Source organism: Psilocybe cubensis, chromosome 4 (assembly GCF_017499595.1).
Source record: "Psilocybe cubensis strain MGC-MH-2018 chromosome 4, whole genome shotgun sequence".
Classification (NCBI taxonomy): Eukaryota; Fungi; Basidiomycota; class Agaricomycetes; order Agaricales; family Agrocybaceae; genus Psilocybe; species Psilocybe cubensis.
The window spans coordinates 3,667,627-3,684,632 of NC_063002.1; the positions used below are offsets into that span (position 1 = coordinate 3,667,627).

General features: G+C 47.5%; 4 protein-coding genes across 4 annotated transcripts; 2 read left to right on the top strand and 2 right to left on the bottom strand.

Annotated features, from left to right (window-relative positions):
- Positions 1 to 1,296: 1,296 nt before the first annotated feature.
- On the bottom strand, positions 1,297 to 4,247 carry JR316_0005359 (uncharacterized protein; the record flags this gene model as incomplete). Its single annotated transcript, XM_047891119.1, has 2 exons — positions 1,297 to 1,791; positions 1,863 to 4,247. The coding sequence occupies 2 exons, from the start codon at positions 4,245 to 4,247 to the stop codon at positions 1,297 to 1,299; spliced, it is 2,880 nt and encodes a 959-aa protein (XP_047750880.1).
- Positions 4,248 to 5,897: 1,650 nt separating this feature from the next.
- JR316_0005360 (Lipase 4) lies at positions 5,898 to 8,240 on the bottom strand (the record flags this gene model as incomplete). Its single annotated transcript, XM_047891120.1, has 10 exons — positions 5,898 to 6,131; positions 6,197 to 6,234; positions 6,292 to 6,542; positions 6,596 to 6,813; positions 6,866 to 6,997; positions 7,047 to 7,182; positions 7,241 to 7,310; positions 7,371 to 7,436; positions 7,969 to 8,093; positions 8,161 to 8,240. The coding sequence occupies 10 exons, from the start codon at positions 8,238 to 8,240 to the stop codon at positions 5,898 to 5,900; spliced, it is 1,350 nt and encodes a 449-aa protein (XP_047750881.1).
- Positions 8,241 to 9,315: 1,075 nt separating this feature from the next.
- JR316_0005361 (uncharacterized protein) lies at positions 9,316 to 12,027 on the top strand (the record flags this gene model as incomplete). The annotated part of the gene is made up of 4 exons (XM_047891121.1): positions 9,316 to 9,727; positions 9,825 to 10,042; positions 10,104 to 11,887; positions 11,946 to 12,027. The coding sequence occupies 4 exons, from the start codon at positions 9,316 to 9,318 to the stop codon at positions 12,025 to 12,027; spliced, it is 2,496 nt and encodes an 831-aa protein (XP_047750882.1).
- A 619-nt stretch (positions 12,028 to 12,646) lies between these two features.
- JR316_0005362 (uncharacterized protein) lies at positions 12,647 to 15,115 on the top strand (the record flags this gene model as incomplete). The annotated part of the gene is made up of 7 exons (XM_047891122.1): positions 12,647 to 12,686; positions 12,749 to 12,790; positions 12,850 to 13,203; positions 13,261 to 14,128; positions 14,187 to 14,355; positions 14,414 to 14,490; positions 14,545 to 15,115. 7 exons carry the CDS (start codon positions 12,647 to 12,649, stop codon positions 15,113 to 15,115), a joined length of 2,121 nt encoding a protein of 706 aa, XP_047750883.1.
- Between the last annotated feature and the right edge of the window lie 1,891 nt (positions 15,116 to 17,006).

A 17,006-nucleotide genomic window follows, 5' to 3' on the forward strand; every position in this document is an offset into this window, starting at 1 on the left:
TCACGGTCGTGATCCTATTCCTCAATAACAAGTCAGGTAAATTGGAGGAGGCACTGTTCGATGAGACCGGCTCGTCGTAGCGATGGAGTGGTAGAGACCTGCTCTGTGAGGAAGCAATTCCTTAGGTTGCCCTGTATATAAACGCATTGGTGTCATTGAGTTGATGATTGTCACTTGCCAGAGTGTGATCACACTCGGAAGCCTTGTGGGAGTCTCGGAACACAGCTCTTCTAGTCGCCATCAAGAATAAGATATGACAGGCCAATCATAGTTCGTCTTGGTGATTGCGGCCGGCCCTCTATGGTCATAACGTAGCACTGCAATGGCAGGCTGAGTGCAATAGTGCGGACCAAGGCAGATGATCAGAAAGGATCAGCGCATTCTGTGAAAAGACCTCTACAAGAAGGGTAATCGCCATCCCGATAAGATGAGGACTCCCTTGACAGGCTCTGCCTCTCATATGTAAGTCGTTTCATCAATGTGAGAGTTCGCCAGTTTCGAGTTGCCGTACTGATGAAGTGCGCGCACCGCCACCATGTGCACTGTATTTACATCGGCCATACCGGATGCACTTTGTGGATCGATGGACATGAGCTTCGTCGAAAGTTAGCCTAAGCCTGCCCTCCCAGAAGACACCAAACCGGTGGTTGATCTTTGAGCTTGAAGGAAGATGCATGACTTTCACTCGGTTGTATGTTTTGTTTCGAAGTCAAAGCGATTAGGTTGTGGCATCGCCGCTTTGCTATTTCTAGACAGCGATAACGGACAAAGAAAGATATTAACTTGGACCAACCATGTGTTTATATTGAATTACAGCGCCTCACACAGTAAAGTGAAAGCTACAATCAAATCCAAGCATGTCCTAAGGGTATCGACAACACACAGTAAATTCAAGGTAGCTGAATAAATGCACCGGTTCAAGTTTCTCTGATTTTGTGACACTGGATTCTGGAATGATGGATGGGTTGACATACAACCTTTGAAAAAAAAGAAAATTAGTACAGGGAGGGCTGAGAACACCGAATAGCAACGAATCCAGTACGTTTGCACAGAAAGGTTGTCGGGCGCTTAATATAGCGTGATGCTTTGGAACGTCGTACATCGCCTTACAGTAAGGAGAGTAGAAATGTCCATTGTGTACAGTTACAGAAGCAGATGAAATGAAAAAATGAGTCATATCAGATACTTGATGTGGTGAGTTGAATCTGGATTTGTGCGATTGAGAGTAGATGGTGGCCTAGTAATTTGTTGTACAGTGTGTGATCATGAAAATTTAGATGCAGACGGTCAAAACATTTACTTCATCATCGCAGTCGTTTGTTGCTTTTCTCCAGCGTTGAAGGGGTGTTTGTCACCGAGGACTTGTCGAAGAAGCAACTCCACTCGCTCACGATCTTCCCTCGACCTCCGAAGCTCTTCCATCACCCTCGCCTCTCGTTGCTCATACACCTCTCCCATAGCACTAAGGCTGCCGAGCGCTGCGTCCAACGCCCGTTTCAGATTTTCCTCCACTGATCCCGAGCTGCTGCCGTCAGATCCGTCTCCGGTACCTGAAGAGCTAGAAGCCGAGTGGAGGAGTCTGTCGACCAAGGACGATTTGTCGGGACGCGTTAGCCTTCTTTGTGCCGCGACGCGGGCAAATCCGGCGCGTATGTCTTTTATGCTGGTTGAGTTTGCAAGATTGGGATGTCTGCGAATTGATCGTGACTTAAGTGCGTGTAATTTTGTAGTATGAGAAGGTGAAGCTAATAAAATCATCGTCGCGTCAGTCTGGCGATCTAGAGCTTGGAACTAGTAGAACCAAGGAGAACAAAAAAGAATCAGAATTGATGTCCACGAAAAGAATCGAGAGCGTATCTTACAGCTTGAATAAGGTTTTCCCAGCCCACCTCCCACTTTCTGCGCCGTTTAGTTATGTTCTTAACAAAAGTAGGATGATATTCTAGATCTATAAGATCTTCATAGTCGTCGTCGTCGTCCTCATCAATCCATTCACCAGCATCATCCTCATCGTTGACAGGAGGCGTCATGGCAGACACCGGGAATGGTAGCGGATCGTTCACGACATTGTCCTTGTTTATAGTTATTCCCAGTTGCGGGGCCACAACCGAGTATCTATCCTCACCCGCCGTCTCTTCACCAGACGACGACAACTCGGGACTAGTCTCCCGCGGTTGTGTGCTCTCCACACGCGGCGGGGGTTTGCGCGCATACGCCTGCCTCCGAGCATGCATCGCCCGATCCCGATCCTTCTTCCTCATCGTGAAACTAGGCGGGACGGGCAGCACTATCGGCTGATGGCTCGGGCTCGACCGGATGCTCGCATTGTCCCCCAGCGCGCTCGTCGCGCCATCACGGTCACCCACGCGCGGCAACATCGCCAGCGTGTTCTGGCGCATCATGCGCGTCGTGTGCAAGATCGCCCACTCGTCGTACCGGCTGTCGGTGTTGGGACGGAATGGCGTTGCAGAAGGGGAGAGTGTCGAGTCGGTGACAGCCCCGTGGTTGTTCTGCGCGTATATTTGCCACTGCCGCGCGACTTTATCGGTGATGGTCGATTGATCGATGCCATTTGGGAAGAAGCGCTGGCTTGGTGGGATATGACGGTTGCGCAAAACATGATCGTAGGGGTAAGGGTAAGGAGAACCGGCGGCACGTGCAGGTCTATACGTACCCCCATTATTATAAACATGGAGCAGCGGGGAAGGAGATGGCGCTGTGGACTGACTGTGAGGAGTGGGAGGGACAGGAGCATCAGGGCGGGGTGAATTGAGATAGTGCAGGTAGTCGTCAGTGTAACCTTGGAAATCATCAGGATAGACCTGGGGTGCAGGAATGTATCGAGCATTAGACGGTATAGATCCAACCCCATAAAAGGATTCAGGAGGATAATCCTGGTACTGATGATGGTCTTGCTCAGGCTGCTTATGCTGATCAATATTTTGCGTGGAGCGTTCTGTATTTTGAGATTGTTGGGGCGGTGCTTGGGCAGCAGAAGCTTGTTGAGGCACTTGCTGTTGCTGCTGCTGCTGTTGTGGAGGTTGTTGCTCTAAAAGAGTCGTTTCCAATCCACGCATGACATGGTCCGAAGGGCCATTTCTGGCTTTACCTTTGGGAAGGACAGGAGCTGGAACTCTAACAGGAATAGTCTGGCCAGGATAGTATATATCACGATTGTCTTCAGGCAGTCCAGTAGCTGGTGACCTTGGTGTGTAGCTAGCATCGTCTTCCGTACTATCTCGTTCGACAAATTGTGCATGCGACTCGTCGAGCTTCTTGCTTCCCTTCTCCTCGTCGCGATAGACGTTTGAAGCATCGAAGCGTTGATTGGACCCAGGGTCAGGAGTTTGGATATCCGACGAAGAGGTGGGAGAGGGAGATCGATATGGCTCTTCATTGGTCTCGGTGCTAACTTTCCATCCGGTGCCGTTTTTGGACAGCACTTCATCCTCTTCCTGCACTGGGAGAGATCGATCAGGTGTACGGGTCGCAATGGTCTGCAAGGGCGGAGAAAAACTCGGCATCGTCACATTCAAACGGCTATCCGCATTTGACGCTCGACGTGCGGTTGCTGACGCCTCCCGGGCATTGTAAGCCGCGAGATAGCTTCCCGGATGCGGCTCGTTGGTTTTGATAACGGGCGAATGCTGCGCAGGAGACATTCGCCGTTCTGGTGTGTGTGAGGATGCCTGCACAAACGAGGATGCGATGGGAGACGAGTTCTGCCTTGTCTGTGGAGCCTCGCGAGCAAGCTGCTCTCGACGTGCGCGACTCACAGAGTCTGGGATCGACGGGCTAGATCCTTCAGTAGGCACCCTAGCCCGATCCGGATTGGCCTGCTTAGGTGACTCGCTGCGCGGGAATGAATGAACTTGCTGGCTCGATTGATATTGTGCTTGCTGCTGCTCGGCGGCACGATCGATATCAGCGAAGAACTCTGGGGTCATCTGCGACTCCAGTTCTTGGAATTTGTTTGGATACCCTGCGATGGGCGCTCTTAGGGGAGGTCGAGGATAATGTGACTGCTCTTCGGAGAAATTGGGCGGGTTCGGATGGGGTGGGGTTGGGAGCAGCCTGGAGACCTGACCAGGCGGTGGGGTGCGCCTCATACCATTGTTAGGTATAGTAGGGCTGGGCTGCTGCTGTGCGCTCTGTGGGGTGTTAAAGTTGGCTATGGATGGCACCAATGGCATAGATTGGGATTTCAACGCCCGAGGCCTTTCACGAAGAGACGGAGAGGGAGACATTTCCCTGGTCGGATGATTGAGCATCGCCCCTAAGCATCAAGACGATTAGCACTCTTGATATTAAGATCGCGCAGGCGAGTATGGCTCGAACGCAACGTGTGTTCGTAATCAGGGCCAAGTTGGCGCTAGATTCATGTGATGGAAGAAAAGGTGTTGTATATACCTTGGTTAAGCTGCTGCTGCTGCGATTGCGGCGGCCTGCGAGACCGTTGAGGGGAACTAGTCGCCATGGGTGAGTTGGGGAAGAAGGGAAGAGGAAGTGGGCGTTCAAAAGGCCTGTACGGAGCAAGATAACTGAAAGATTGTCAAAGCGCGTTTCCAACGTGTTTAACAGCAGCGCAACGCACATTAGGAGGGGCACAACGAGGTCGGCATCCAGGTTTGGAAGTCCCAGTCTGCCTCGAGGCAAATCGCCCCATCTGTCCGGTCAACACAACTCTATTCTCTCATGTCGCCTTCACCATCAGAATACACCGCCCAATATTCATTTCCGGTTGACAGAGCGACAACGACAAGAATGTAATAGTTTAGTGCAAAACGTCGCTTTCAGGTTTTTGTTTATTCGACTCTTTGTAGTTCCGGAACTGGAAGGTTTAGCCATTTTAGGTGGCACTAATCAGGGTCCAAAAGGCCTTTAGTTTATATGAGTTACGCTCACACGAGGCTCTCTCTCCATCTTCAGCGACTATATCATTTCAACGGCTTGTTTTTCTTTGTATAACGGCAGAGGCTTATTTCAAGTTGGTTTCAAGCAATCAGTACTGACAGCTGCCAACTATACCTTCTCTACTCGGAGCTTTCCGTAACATCAAGTTCTGCAAGGTTCTTGTTCTGCGGGAAACATGAAAGACTAACTGGAATTGACAATAATCATTCAAATTCTCATCGACGATATTCTTTGCAGCTACAAATCGGACTTTGGCAAATGTGTAGCAGTGCATTTATATTTTCAGAATTGCCACATTCATTTTACTAAACGCGAGCTTCAAAGGTGAAATTGAAGAAAAATGATGAGAAAACGAAACCCGAGTATGCTTGAATTGAATATAATGGTGGTTAAATTAGCGCTCGTACACAAATTTCCGATGCCATATCTGTTCAGAGCGGCGCTTCCACGAAGGATTGGTGTTGCCTTAAATGTTAAATTGAATGCCCACAGCACCGGTTAAGGAAAAGGGCAATTCATTAAGACGATTCAAAGAGAAATTCCCTCTATGGGAATTGATTTACTCTTAAAAGGCCCTGCATAATTAAAGGCAGATAAATTGAACAAGTATACGTTGATGGAGGCCTGCTGAGACGCAGATTGCAGCGCAAAAGGCCAAGGAACTGGCAACGGGTCGTTACAAGTTCCCGACTCAGCAGGATGAACTTGATAAAGCGAAAAACCATTTTTTGAACGCGGAATCAACAGAATTGATGTTCAGATGCAAAGTGGAAACTTGCTGTGGCTGTAGCGGGTTAAAACACTATTGTTGTCACACAAGACAGAACAAGTCAGAACAGAAAATGTTGACATTCCCTCAATATACTAGTTCGAATCCGGCCATACAAGTACAAGCTTAACTACAAACAACGGCGTAACACAAAGCTCGTTAAAGCGGTCAATCAATGGCGTGTAGATCGTACAGAGGGCACAAGACCTATATGTCAAATGGGATAGGCCAGAGAGAGATTGGACAGATATTCCATCGGAAGGAGCCTATATGTGTCCTGGGTTACGTTTGGCGAAGGAAGTGGATCGTCGTAAAAAGTTAACATGTTGGGAGTGTCATTTGTATATTCGGGCCATGCTGTAGTACCATCGACGTTTGGGTTCAACGTGTTGACAAAACTGATTACGTATGGGTCCGTAAGGTTGACTCGAAGATCGGATCCGTGGTCCTACATAAAGGCGCTCAAGGTGAGCGACGAAAACCCTCGGCATAAAATTCCAATACAAAACTTACCGATCCAAGTGGTCCTGATAATTTCAACCGTTTGGACACTGAAAAAATAGGTAAGAAATTGGTTTTTTGGGATTCTTTTCAAAAAATCGACCAACAGTAACTCCAGACTTTCTGCTTTGAAGCAATATGCTTGAGCATAAACCTTCTAGGTGCCTGGAAAACTATATCTCCTTGGAATGCTGATACCCGCTTGTAATTTGTGTAGATGGTGTTATTGAGACCTGTATCAAAGGGAGATCCTTGTGTTGGGTCTGCTGGATAATAGTCCCAGAGCTTCGAGAGTTCGTCCTCAGTGGCATTCGGCAACCAGACGTCGCGAATCCAACCTCGGTAAGAGTCCTCCGTACTGGTTTCAATGAGTCGAGATCAGCTCATATGAGAATCAGAATGGAAACTCACAGTACATGGATAGCCAAGAGCGGCGATATCGAGAAGCCAGTACCTTCATCGTCGCAATTACCTAGGCCTGAGATCAGCGTAAATTCTTTATGAACTGGTCCACCAGACATACCTGACACGATAGGAATGGATGAGACTTTTCCAGCTAAAATTTGTTTCATAGGAGCCTCTTGAAGAAATATGCCATCTGCTCGAGGAGGCCATGCCAAGTGCAGTCCCTGTATAAATCATTGTTAGCCCTAAAGCCTTTGCGATAAAAGACCAACACACCTCAGGTCCAACAAAGTTCGGAGAAGCATCAACAGCCGATTTCAACTGTTCGAGCGGTATCTCCCGGAGGCATTTCAAGCTATCAAGTGTCTTGTCGCAACCTGTTTTGGAAGAAATCAAGTCATAGACACCCTAAAAAATCATTGAAAAGATGGCATTGTACATATGGCAAAGGACGCACTTGACCGTTCAACATGCTATCCACAGGTACCGGAGCTCCTGATTGCATAAAAGCACCATGGAACAGACCCTGGGTATCACCGCCGAAGGCAAGCATCTGAAGTGACGCAGATATAGCACCCGCAGATTGTCCTAAACTAGAAAATGAAACGAAATTGAGCAATCTGTAGTTCGATATGACCCAGGTCGACGCACATAGTAACCCGAGTGCTATCGCCGCCAAATGCATGTATGTAGGTCTGGATCCATTTCAAAGCAACACGCTCTAGAGGGATAATTTACTGTCTGCATTTATTCAAGACAATATTTATCGAAGTTGACTCACGATCATAGAGGCCAAAGTTGCCAATACCCTCGTTATGAACCTCTGATCCCGCCAAGAAGCCATAGGCTGTTGAATAAAAAGTTTGAATCAATTCTATATCTGAATAGGTTACTGATATACCTGAAAGTCTGAAATTCGTTCTCGAGATCAGTTTTTCATTGTAAAAATGACAGGAATCGTAGCATACCTATAATTCATCGTAACGAAGATGATGGGGGTGCCGGCCGAGATGGACTTCTCAACGGTACGCGTGGCCTGAGCGTCAACACTGTACGTAGTCAGTTAATCATATCATCAAAGAGAAAAGAGTACCAACTCTTCCGAACGGCCTTGGATAAATCCACCTTGAGACGATGATGGTATGAGTACTATGAAATTTTAAGTTTTTTTGTGTTTCACATGCCTCCATAAATCCACTAAGACATCAAATAGAACACGGTGAGCAAAAGCCCTATGTCAATATCGGCCAACTTACCACAGCCACAGGCAATTTCGCTTGTGCACTGGAACCACTTGGTTTGATTATATTGATAGATAGACCTATTAGCATGTCAGTTCTCCGGTGTAGTACTGTATTTACATATTGTAGGCAACTCACATTCCTCGGCAGTTTCGAAATCAGTAGAAATAATTGGCATGGATTGTTGGATGCAAGCGGGGCCATATTTCGTCGCGTCAATGGGTCCATTGTAGGATTGCAATGGTACAGGTAAATTGAAGCGCCTATCAATGAAAATCCATAATGTCAATTGATTTCCTGGGGCAGTGCCGACAGAGAGTAAACACTTACGGGGCTGAAGCGAAAGGGATACCTAAAAATTTGGATACGGGGCCGATATCTATTCCAGTAACGTTGGTAGACCCCAGCATTACTGAAGCTCCCAGAGCCACTGTCGGACAGGCCAGCGCATAGAAGAGTGCCAACATGATTGAGATTTCTCAATGGATTTCACTCTGCAAGCCACACTTCGAAAACCAGCAATCTTTATAGGCTTTTGCAAGCCGGGAAATTAACGGTGAACCATTTTTTAATCTTATCTTTTCACCACAAAAAATGGATCCTTCGCACTTCGAAGGTCGCCACAAGCGCAGGCAGTGGCGTTACTAGTTCATGGCAATCGTTCCATGCATAGATTGACGTAAAGCGTCGGTATCAGGAAAAATCGGCGTGTTACAGACCCTTGACCACCCGATATGCAAGGGTTATGACTTCACCAAATAATGTCTCAGAAGGTGACTCGGTGCTCAATATGCGTTACTGGCTGGGTAATCTGAGTAAATTTGTGAACGTAGTCTGAACATAGCTGTCGTCAACATCTAGAATTTCGAGCTAGCATCGGAGGGGTATAGAGAAGAAGTTCCTGCAGCAGCAGTTCACCGGCTTCAGAAGTGCGATATGTTGTCATTTTACGAGGCGCTCCACAAAGTTCAGTCATTAACCAGGAAACAGGGCACCGAGAAACCAGCGTTAGAAGAGAACGATTCTAGTCATCCAAGAGAACCGAGCTATATCACGCAAGGTGAAAGGGAATAGAAGCTCTTGTACTTGACCAGGTGATCAAGGCTTGAACGAAAGTAGTTTGAACGACAATGAAGGACTTTCGGTTCGCTAAGTTGTTGGCACCTTTTCATTGAAGTTGTGGCACTTGCGGTAACCTTCGCCGTGGAGTTGAACTTCATCGTACTAGCAGCAGAAAGCTGAAGTTCAAAGGCAGCAGTAGAGGAGATTTTCTGGATCGCACTGCAGCATTGACAAAAAATGAGCAGGAACGTAGAATGTGGCGTGAAGGAAACCATGAAAGTATTACTACAGCATCATGCTGACTTGAAGCGGAGTTTTAACATTTTCGTTCTCCGCGACACGCTTCTCCTGACGCCAAGGATTCGCGACGGAACTGCTTGAACACATTTTTCCTACTATTTCCATTTCATTTCTATATACCTAATGTCTCGTATTCCGCAGCCTTCCTCTTCTCGGACATCGTTGAAACCACCGACAACTCCGGGAAAGTCAAGGATAGCCACAACCAGCTCGCCGTCTGCCAGCGCTGCATCTACCAGAACGCGAACTATTTCAACTGCTCGGTCTAAGACACCAACTAAACCCAAAGCTAATACAAGCCCACCTCCACCTAAGGACCCTCCAGCACCAACATTGAGCATCAAAGAGGCCATCGCTTTGAAACGAGCAGAAGCTAAAAAGGCACAAGCGAAATTAGGAAGTGGAGCTGGGTCTCGTGGGTTGGAAGATATCGGGGACCTTGCGGATGCTCTCCCAGAGGTGAAGCCTCCAGAAGAGGAAGACCTACTCGGAAGGTTACCTGTTCGAGATACCATTGAACAAGCCCGCAGTACAGGTGAGTGGTAGTTCTCTTTTGTTTTGTAGTACTGAACTTAGTCAAAGTCCAGGATCGCTAAATCTTGCCACAAGATCATTACCGTGTCTTCCTTCAGCGTTATTTGAGATCCATTTGGGCCTCAGTCCGGACCCTTTAAAATCGGTTCCCAATGAGCCGGTTCTGCCACCCTCCGAACCGAAACCAAACCGTAGGGGAGGTGACAAACCTGCGTGGTTTGAGGCTCAAGATCTAACTGTCTTAAAGGCATGGAACAACGACATCCAGGAGATCCAGCACGAAATTTCTCTCTTTGGCTCTTTAAAAACCATCGATGTAAGTGTTGTATTAGTTCTGTTAACTCTATCGTATCTTATTCACAAGGATATTTCGTTAGTTGCACAAAAACAAACTATCATCACTACCAAATACGTTTGCAGACTTGACTGCATTGACTGTTCTCGATCTATCCTACAATTCTCTTACGACCCTACCCGACAAAATATTCGCCCTTCCAAACCTCTCGACGTTAAATATATCTCACAACATTCTAACATCTCTTCCTTTCAACGCCCCTTTTGCCGGAACAAACCCTCGTTCGCGATCAAACCACAGTACAAGTTCTGGAGGATTTTTTACTCCCGAAGTCGTTCATGCCACTACTCCCCTACCTCACCTCCTTGTTCTTGATGCAAGTGACAACAAAATTTCGGCCGATTCTATCGATGACTCTATTCCGGTCTCCTTAACCAAATTAGATTTGTCTGGAAATCCACTTGGCCTTTCCCAAACACTCCTGCGCAATTTGGCATCCCTCAAAAAGCTTAAAGAGGTTAAACTTCATAAAGCAACTATAGGCGACGATTCTTTCCCGCCTACTCTGTTATCACATCCTGCATTTGCGTCTCTTCGATTATTGGATCTATCAGAGACACAAGTCACACACGATGCAGCGAACCAAGCGTTGAAAGACGTGAAACAAGATCTCAATTTTGATTTCTCGACGGAGGATCCGCCCGATGGCGTACTTCGTGTCTTGGTGGGCAAACAAATAGCGAAAGAGCCCTGGGAGCTGGAGATGGAACGGAAGGCTAATGCGAAGAAGGCCGCCGCATCCCAAGCAGCCTTAGAGGATGATTGGTTTATTCCTGCTTCGCCAGGGGCACCTAGGGCAGCGGCATCTACAGAAGTAAAGGCCAAGTCTCCACCAGCCAAAACGCCACCGAAATCTACCAAGCCTAAAGAAGTCGTGAAAGAGGCATGGGAGATTGAGGCTGAGCAAGGCCTGCTTACAGAAGGAGGGCGACGAAGAGCGAGGGCTGCTGCTGCTGCTCAGGCTCAGGCTCAAGCCAAGTCGACGCAGACAGCAACTTCATCCGATGGCAATGGCACTCCAACTCAGAAATCTCCTTCGACGGGCTTGAGCAGTGCTGAGTATTTCACTCACACCACTCAGACCCTCAAACTGCCTGCCTCTGCGCCTGCAACCAGCAAGGCTGTTGGACACTCGAGAGCATTCTCGATGGCCGCTCCCTCAGCGTCGTCGTTCTCGTCAACAGGAGCACCTAGCACAAGAGATTTGATCGTTCCTACTCCTACCTTACCTTTGTCAACCATTGTCGCCCAACCATTTGCTCAGTCGCTCAGGGTTCTTATCCTCGCCAATAGACGCCTGGACAGGTCCTTCGAACTCCCTGTGCTTCTAGATAACATCACCGCCAGTGGATTTTTGCCTAACCTAGAGGAACTTGACTTGGAAGGCTGTAATCTGAACGACCTAGTTCCTGTGCACCGAGCGGGTGGATCAGATGCCAGCACAGGGACGAGCTCTCCGCCTCGAATCAACGAGCCCATCATTCCAACGTTAAGCAAGCTATTTCCTAGCCTCCGGACTCTCAACCTCTCATACAACGGCTTGACAAACGCGTCGCTTACTTCTCCGGCTTTGATGGAGCTTATACTCGCTTCACCGCAACGAAAGGGCCTTCGCCATCTGCGCCTGAGGGGCAACAAGATATCAGAGTTGGACGGGTTTTTGGACTTGGCTGAGTCATTCAAAGGAAACAGAGAGGTGCCCGCTTGGAAGATGGAGGAGCTAGATTTGAGGGATAATGAGATCGGAAAGCTCCCTCCTGAACTAGGGCTCCTGCCCTTGGATGTCTTTTTGGTGGATGGGAACATGTGCGTCATCGTCTCCGAACCCGTCAAAGTTGCGTACTGACTAGTTTATTAATTTTAGCTTCCGTGTCCCGCAGAGGCGTGTATGGGAGCGTGAGGGCACCAAAGGGTTGTTGAGCTGGCTTCGCGGTAGGATCGAATGAAATCAGGATTCTGCTTCATGGCGATGAGTCCCGTTTTTTGATTTTCAGCTTTCGACATTTTGGCATCACATTTGTATCATAAAGTCAATCATTCTCTCTTAGCACGGATTATAATCACGCATTATCTCATTTTACCTTCTCCAATGATACAGAAGCGGAAACTCACAGCAAATTTGCGAAGGGAATGGCGGAAGCATAAAAATATCTCTGGTTTGCCCTGGGATATCATGGGTAAGTTGAAAAATCACGCTCCTATTATTGAAGCAGTGACAAGGCGCGTGACATTTTGTGACGCACCGCGTTTCCTCCTTCCCCGACAACACCAAAAGCGGGTTTCCTTCGCTCGTGCAGGGATTCTTCGGAATACAGAATCATTCTCCACTTACAAGCATCGTATGGAAGCGTCATTGCTCGACTGTGAAGCCTTACTGCGGATACTGTACAATGCCTACCCCTACTTGCCTGGGAACCTATAAAAGCTCGGAATCCCACAACTCGCAATGCCTATCAATCGTTTTGTTCTCGCTCTAGTGTCACTTCTTTGCTGCTTTTGACACTAACGGCATCGTATACTATGCAATCAGTGGACTCAGTAGTACCATTCCCGTCATTAGACGACATGCCCGAAATGGTAGTGGAATCATCAAGCTCTAGTCCAGGTATGAATGCTCAGTCTGTATATCCACCTGAATTGACATCTATGGTGTAATTTTACTTGCAGCGCCTAGGTTTAAGATTTCTGTAGCATCCATCGCTAGTCCTGGTACGTCTTTTTGCTGTTTAATAAGCCTAGTTTCAGTCACCGACAACAAATTTTCTCAGTGGAATCGCGAAATACTACAACATCCTCAAAGATAACTTCTTCAGATAAACTTTCAGCTTTACCTTCAAACAGGAAACTTTCCAACCAGGATGCACTAGCGACCTCGACATTCACTACCTCGAGTAGTATCAAACGCGGATGGCGAAGAAGTTTCGATGGTTCCGATCTGCACAAATTAAGTCATAATGTATGGGGAACCCCACATGTCGCTGTGCATACCGCACGATTTGAGCCTCATCCGATCAATCATCCAATGCGAGGTACATCGGACCAAATGTCTTCAGGGAAGGAGACGCCGCGTCAGCGCGTTTCCACTGAGAGCGATCGAGCATCTTTGCCTGCAATGCGACAAGGTACGTGCAATATCTCATTGTAGTCATTCGAAAATTTCTAAGCAAAAACTCTAGCAGCCATTTCACGGCTCGCCCGAGGAAGTGGGCCTTCTCATTCTTCACCGCCTCTTCGATCATCTCCTTTCAAGTCAAATCATCCGGAGGAAGACTCCGATAATTACTTAACGTCTCGTTCCCCTTCACAGTCAAAGTCGCGAGCAGCTTCGCCTCTTCGAATGCTACATAATTGGTCCTCAGGCTTTCATCGTAGTAACAGGTCCTCAAATGAGGAGCCTTTCATACCAATCGACCCATTCAGGTCCGGAAGATTTCCTTTCTGCGGCACTGCCCACCGCCATTTTCATCACCTTCACGACGTCGAGTTGGGTGGATCCTCTTCCAGCGGTGCATGCGACTGCGATGACCTCGTCCCTGTTGCATCAGTGCGAGCCTTTTTCAAAGATACCCAGACTTTTATCACGGATACCCTTCCGCGCGAACTTTACCTGAATTTACTACTTCGTCTGCCAGCCATGTATTTTTCTCGTGTGGCTCGCATATTTGAAGATGCCGATGTCAGCAGACCAGACATACAGCGCATGATCAATACTTCTTGTGGGACCATTCGCGGGCGACATGTCCATCCTCATCCTCCTGGGGAATCCGAAGCCGTAAATCCAGAAGCTCGATCCGGTGGAGGCAAGAAGGGGCCAACCACAAATGCAACTTTGTCGCCAGGTGCTATATCCGGTATTGGCTTGTCGGCACACATTGGCACGGCTCCTGCTACAAGTCTCATGCACATGCCTCTACCTTTCCCAGACGAATGGACCCCAGCGGTCGTTTCGCCGGCTTTGATTAGGTTCAAACATTCGTGGGAAGCATTCATTGACTCGCTGCTCCGTGAATGGAAGACTTTGAATGTAGTTTCTGCATTACTTGCGTCGTGAGTCTAGTTTGCTATTGGACGCATTTTTTTCATGCTTAACTTTGTTCTAACCTAGGGCTATCCTTACGATTTTTCAAATACCTGAGGCGGCAGAGGACCCAGTTACGCGAACGCTTGCACTATTATCGCTCATATGCGCTTTAATGAGCCTTTCGTATGGATGTATGTATATTGTCAGGTTCGGCACAATGCGGAGCATGTTTCATGCATCTAGATGGGCAGAGGTGAGGACAGCAATTACCACACACATGATTGAAATTTGACGTCAGAGAAATTGCTTAGGAGGCCCAGAAAACCAAAACTCTTATTTGGTGGAACGTATGGGTGCTGCTAGCAACACCGTCTGTGTGGATGGCATGGTAAGCATTCTGCTTCATCGTATGTTGTATTTGTCACTGAAATTAGACCCCAAGGTCAATGCTTCTATTTTTATCTGCCATACTGTCGTTCGTCTGGCGTACTGGTTCAGTCCTAGATCCAGAGGATCGACCGCCTTTGGGGGCCAAAGCTATACTCGGGCCTCGGATTGCCATTACCCTCGTGTTTTTCTTGGGGATAGTTTACCTTGCGCTCATAGTGCGCACTCTCAAGAAATATGGATCTCAGCAGAATGCGGCACGCGCGTTGATTGAAGTAGGGTCGAGTGGGCGGGTCGACCAAACCGCCGCTGCCAACGTTGCAGTCGCCCGAGGAAAAACCGCAAAACATCGACATGACGAAATTATGGAGCGAAGAGGGCGAGAGAGAGAACGTTCTAGTTTACCTAGGGTTCGAAGGAGGGAAGATACAGACACGAAAGGAAGAAAAGAGGGGAGAAAGAAAACCTCGGGGGATCCTGACGCGAAAGTTCTAGCACCGAAAGGCGTATTCGGTCTGGTTGCGATTGACAAAGGACCTGGTGCCCGTGATGACACGCATGAGTTTGAGCTGCAGGTGGATTCGAAGAGTTTTGAAGATATCGTCATACAAGAAATGCAAGTTTAGATACGATACGAACGAAACTTGCCAGTGACAATCACAAGACAATCTATCATGTTGTTTTTCATCTGAATTCGGCTTACAAGCCATGTCGAATTGGAAAGAAATTTGGGAATCTATAGGTCTTGTGGTCGTAACTAAATCCAGTCGACTGTTCAGCGACTCCACACCTATTCCTATGTTCACCAGGTGATACATATTCTCGGTTCAGTGTTGAATCCCCTTATAATTGGTGTAATCTGAGCTGCAGATGATCGATATAATGAATAGGGCTTTGAAAATTTTTGGTTTCCAGAAATAACAGGTTATTAACAGATTATTATACAGAAATAGTCGGAATACCAATCAGAACTGTATTAACCTCGTCTGACTTCCGGTTCCGATTCTAATACGATGGGCCTGTGCCAGGCAACCTTTGTGTCATCTATCAGTAGGTAGAATAGCTTGTCAGTGATAATAGTACATCATGATAACAAAGTACCTCGATTCTGCATTCGACAATAACTCTACCCAAAATACAGTAGCACAGAGCATTGCTCTTAGAAACCAGGATGAAATAATCTTTAGCAATGGACAACGTACGCACTTATTTGAGAGCATAACATTGGACCGTGATGCCGCTGCTGCGTGTGCTACGGCAGTAGACTCAGAGGCATCTATCGACATCTTAGACAACTGGATTGGCATCGGTCGTGCCTACCGGATGAGGATAAGGAGCCAATAGATTTCTGAGTAGCAAATCTGCAGTTTGGCCGGCTATTACTCCCCAAATACCACTGAGAACATAGAATTTTGGTCGCCTGGAATTGTTCGGAGTCGAGCAAGATAAACGTGTAAGCTATACAGATATATTTCTGCAAGGCTCTTCTTGGAAGCAATCCTCAATGACATTACGGCATTTCCCTCCTTACCCCAATTATATCGTTCTGAGATTACCCAGAAGAGGCTATTGACAAAGGTAAAAATTGGTTTTGCCTTGAATGGGCAGATGATGTGTTCGGCGATGATTGCATCCGAAGTTGGATGTCTTGTTCCACAGTTCAGTATCGACCAGGAGAAACTCGAGCGAAAGTAGGTCTTTGGACGACTGGATTTGTTCCTTAGCATCGACCTGGAAAAACTTGAAGTATGTTGGCTGGTGTTGACTGAAAGTGGATTTCTGTAGTCGCGAGCCCAACGGCCTGAGGGGTACGTAGACAGTTGAACGCTCAGTAACTATCAGTAAGTCCACTTGCTGTTTTGCCTACTTCACCTTCGGAGAACGGTGCGTCGATCCGTTCGTACTGATTTGAACACCGAGGTCAGCTCAACGCGTTAGTTGAAATGAAATCTTGATGAAAATTTGTGTATGTGGACACCACTCCTATCATCGCATCGGATGACCCGCAAAAAGAATGGAAGTTCATGTAAAGCTTTAGAGAACGTGGAGCCAGTGTTGAAGGTGAACAAAGCAAATTTTGAGGTCGGCGCCGACATGGATGGCAACACGAATGATGGAACCCCGAGCGCGTCGAGCTCGTCGATGATCACGTCGTTTAGGGCCGGTTTACTCGTGTTGACCACTTGACCTCGGCTATTAATACACCCGCAGCGGAACGACCACCGCACAGTCCGAGATTGCAAACTTTTCACTTGAATGGAAACGAAATTTACATGGTATTCTCCTATGACGTTTGAAGCACTTTTAATATTCTAATTTTAACGCTGGTATCGAAATAGGTCTCCCAATTAACGCCAGGCATCGGAAACAATTGTCGACTACTGACCGGTGCATTGCAACTTGGCACGAAGATACTAGTATTTTGCTGATGTATATATGAAGGTACAGTTCGACGCAATTCAGCATCGCAAGTTGTTCTTACCTGCATCTTCATAACTCAAGGAATACCGCAAACAC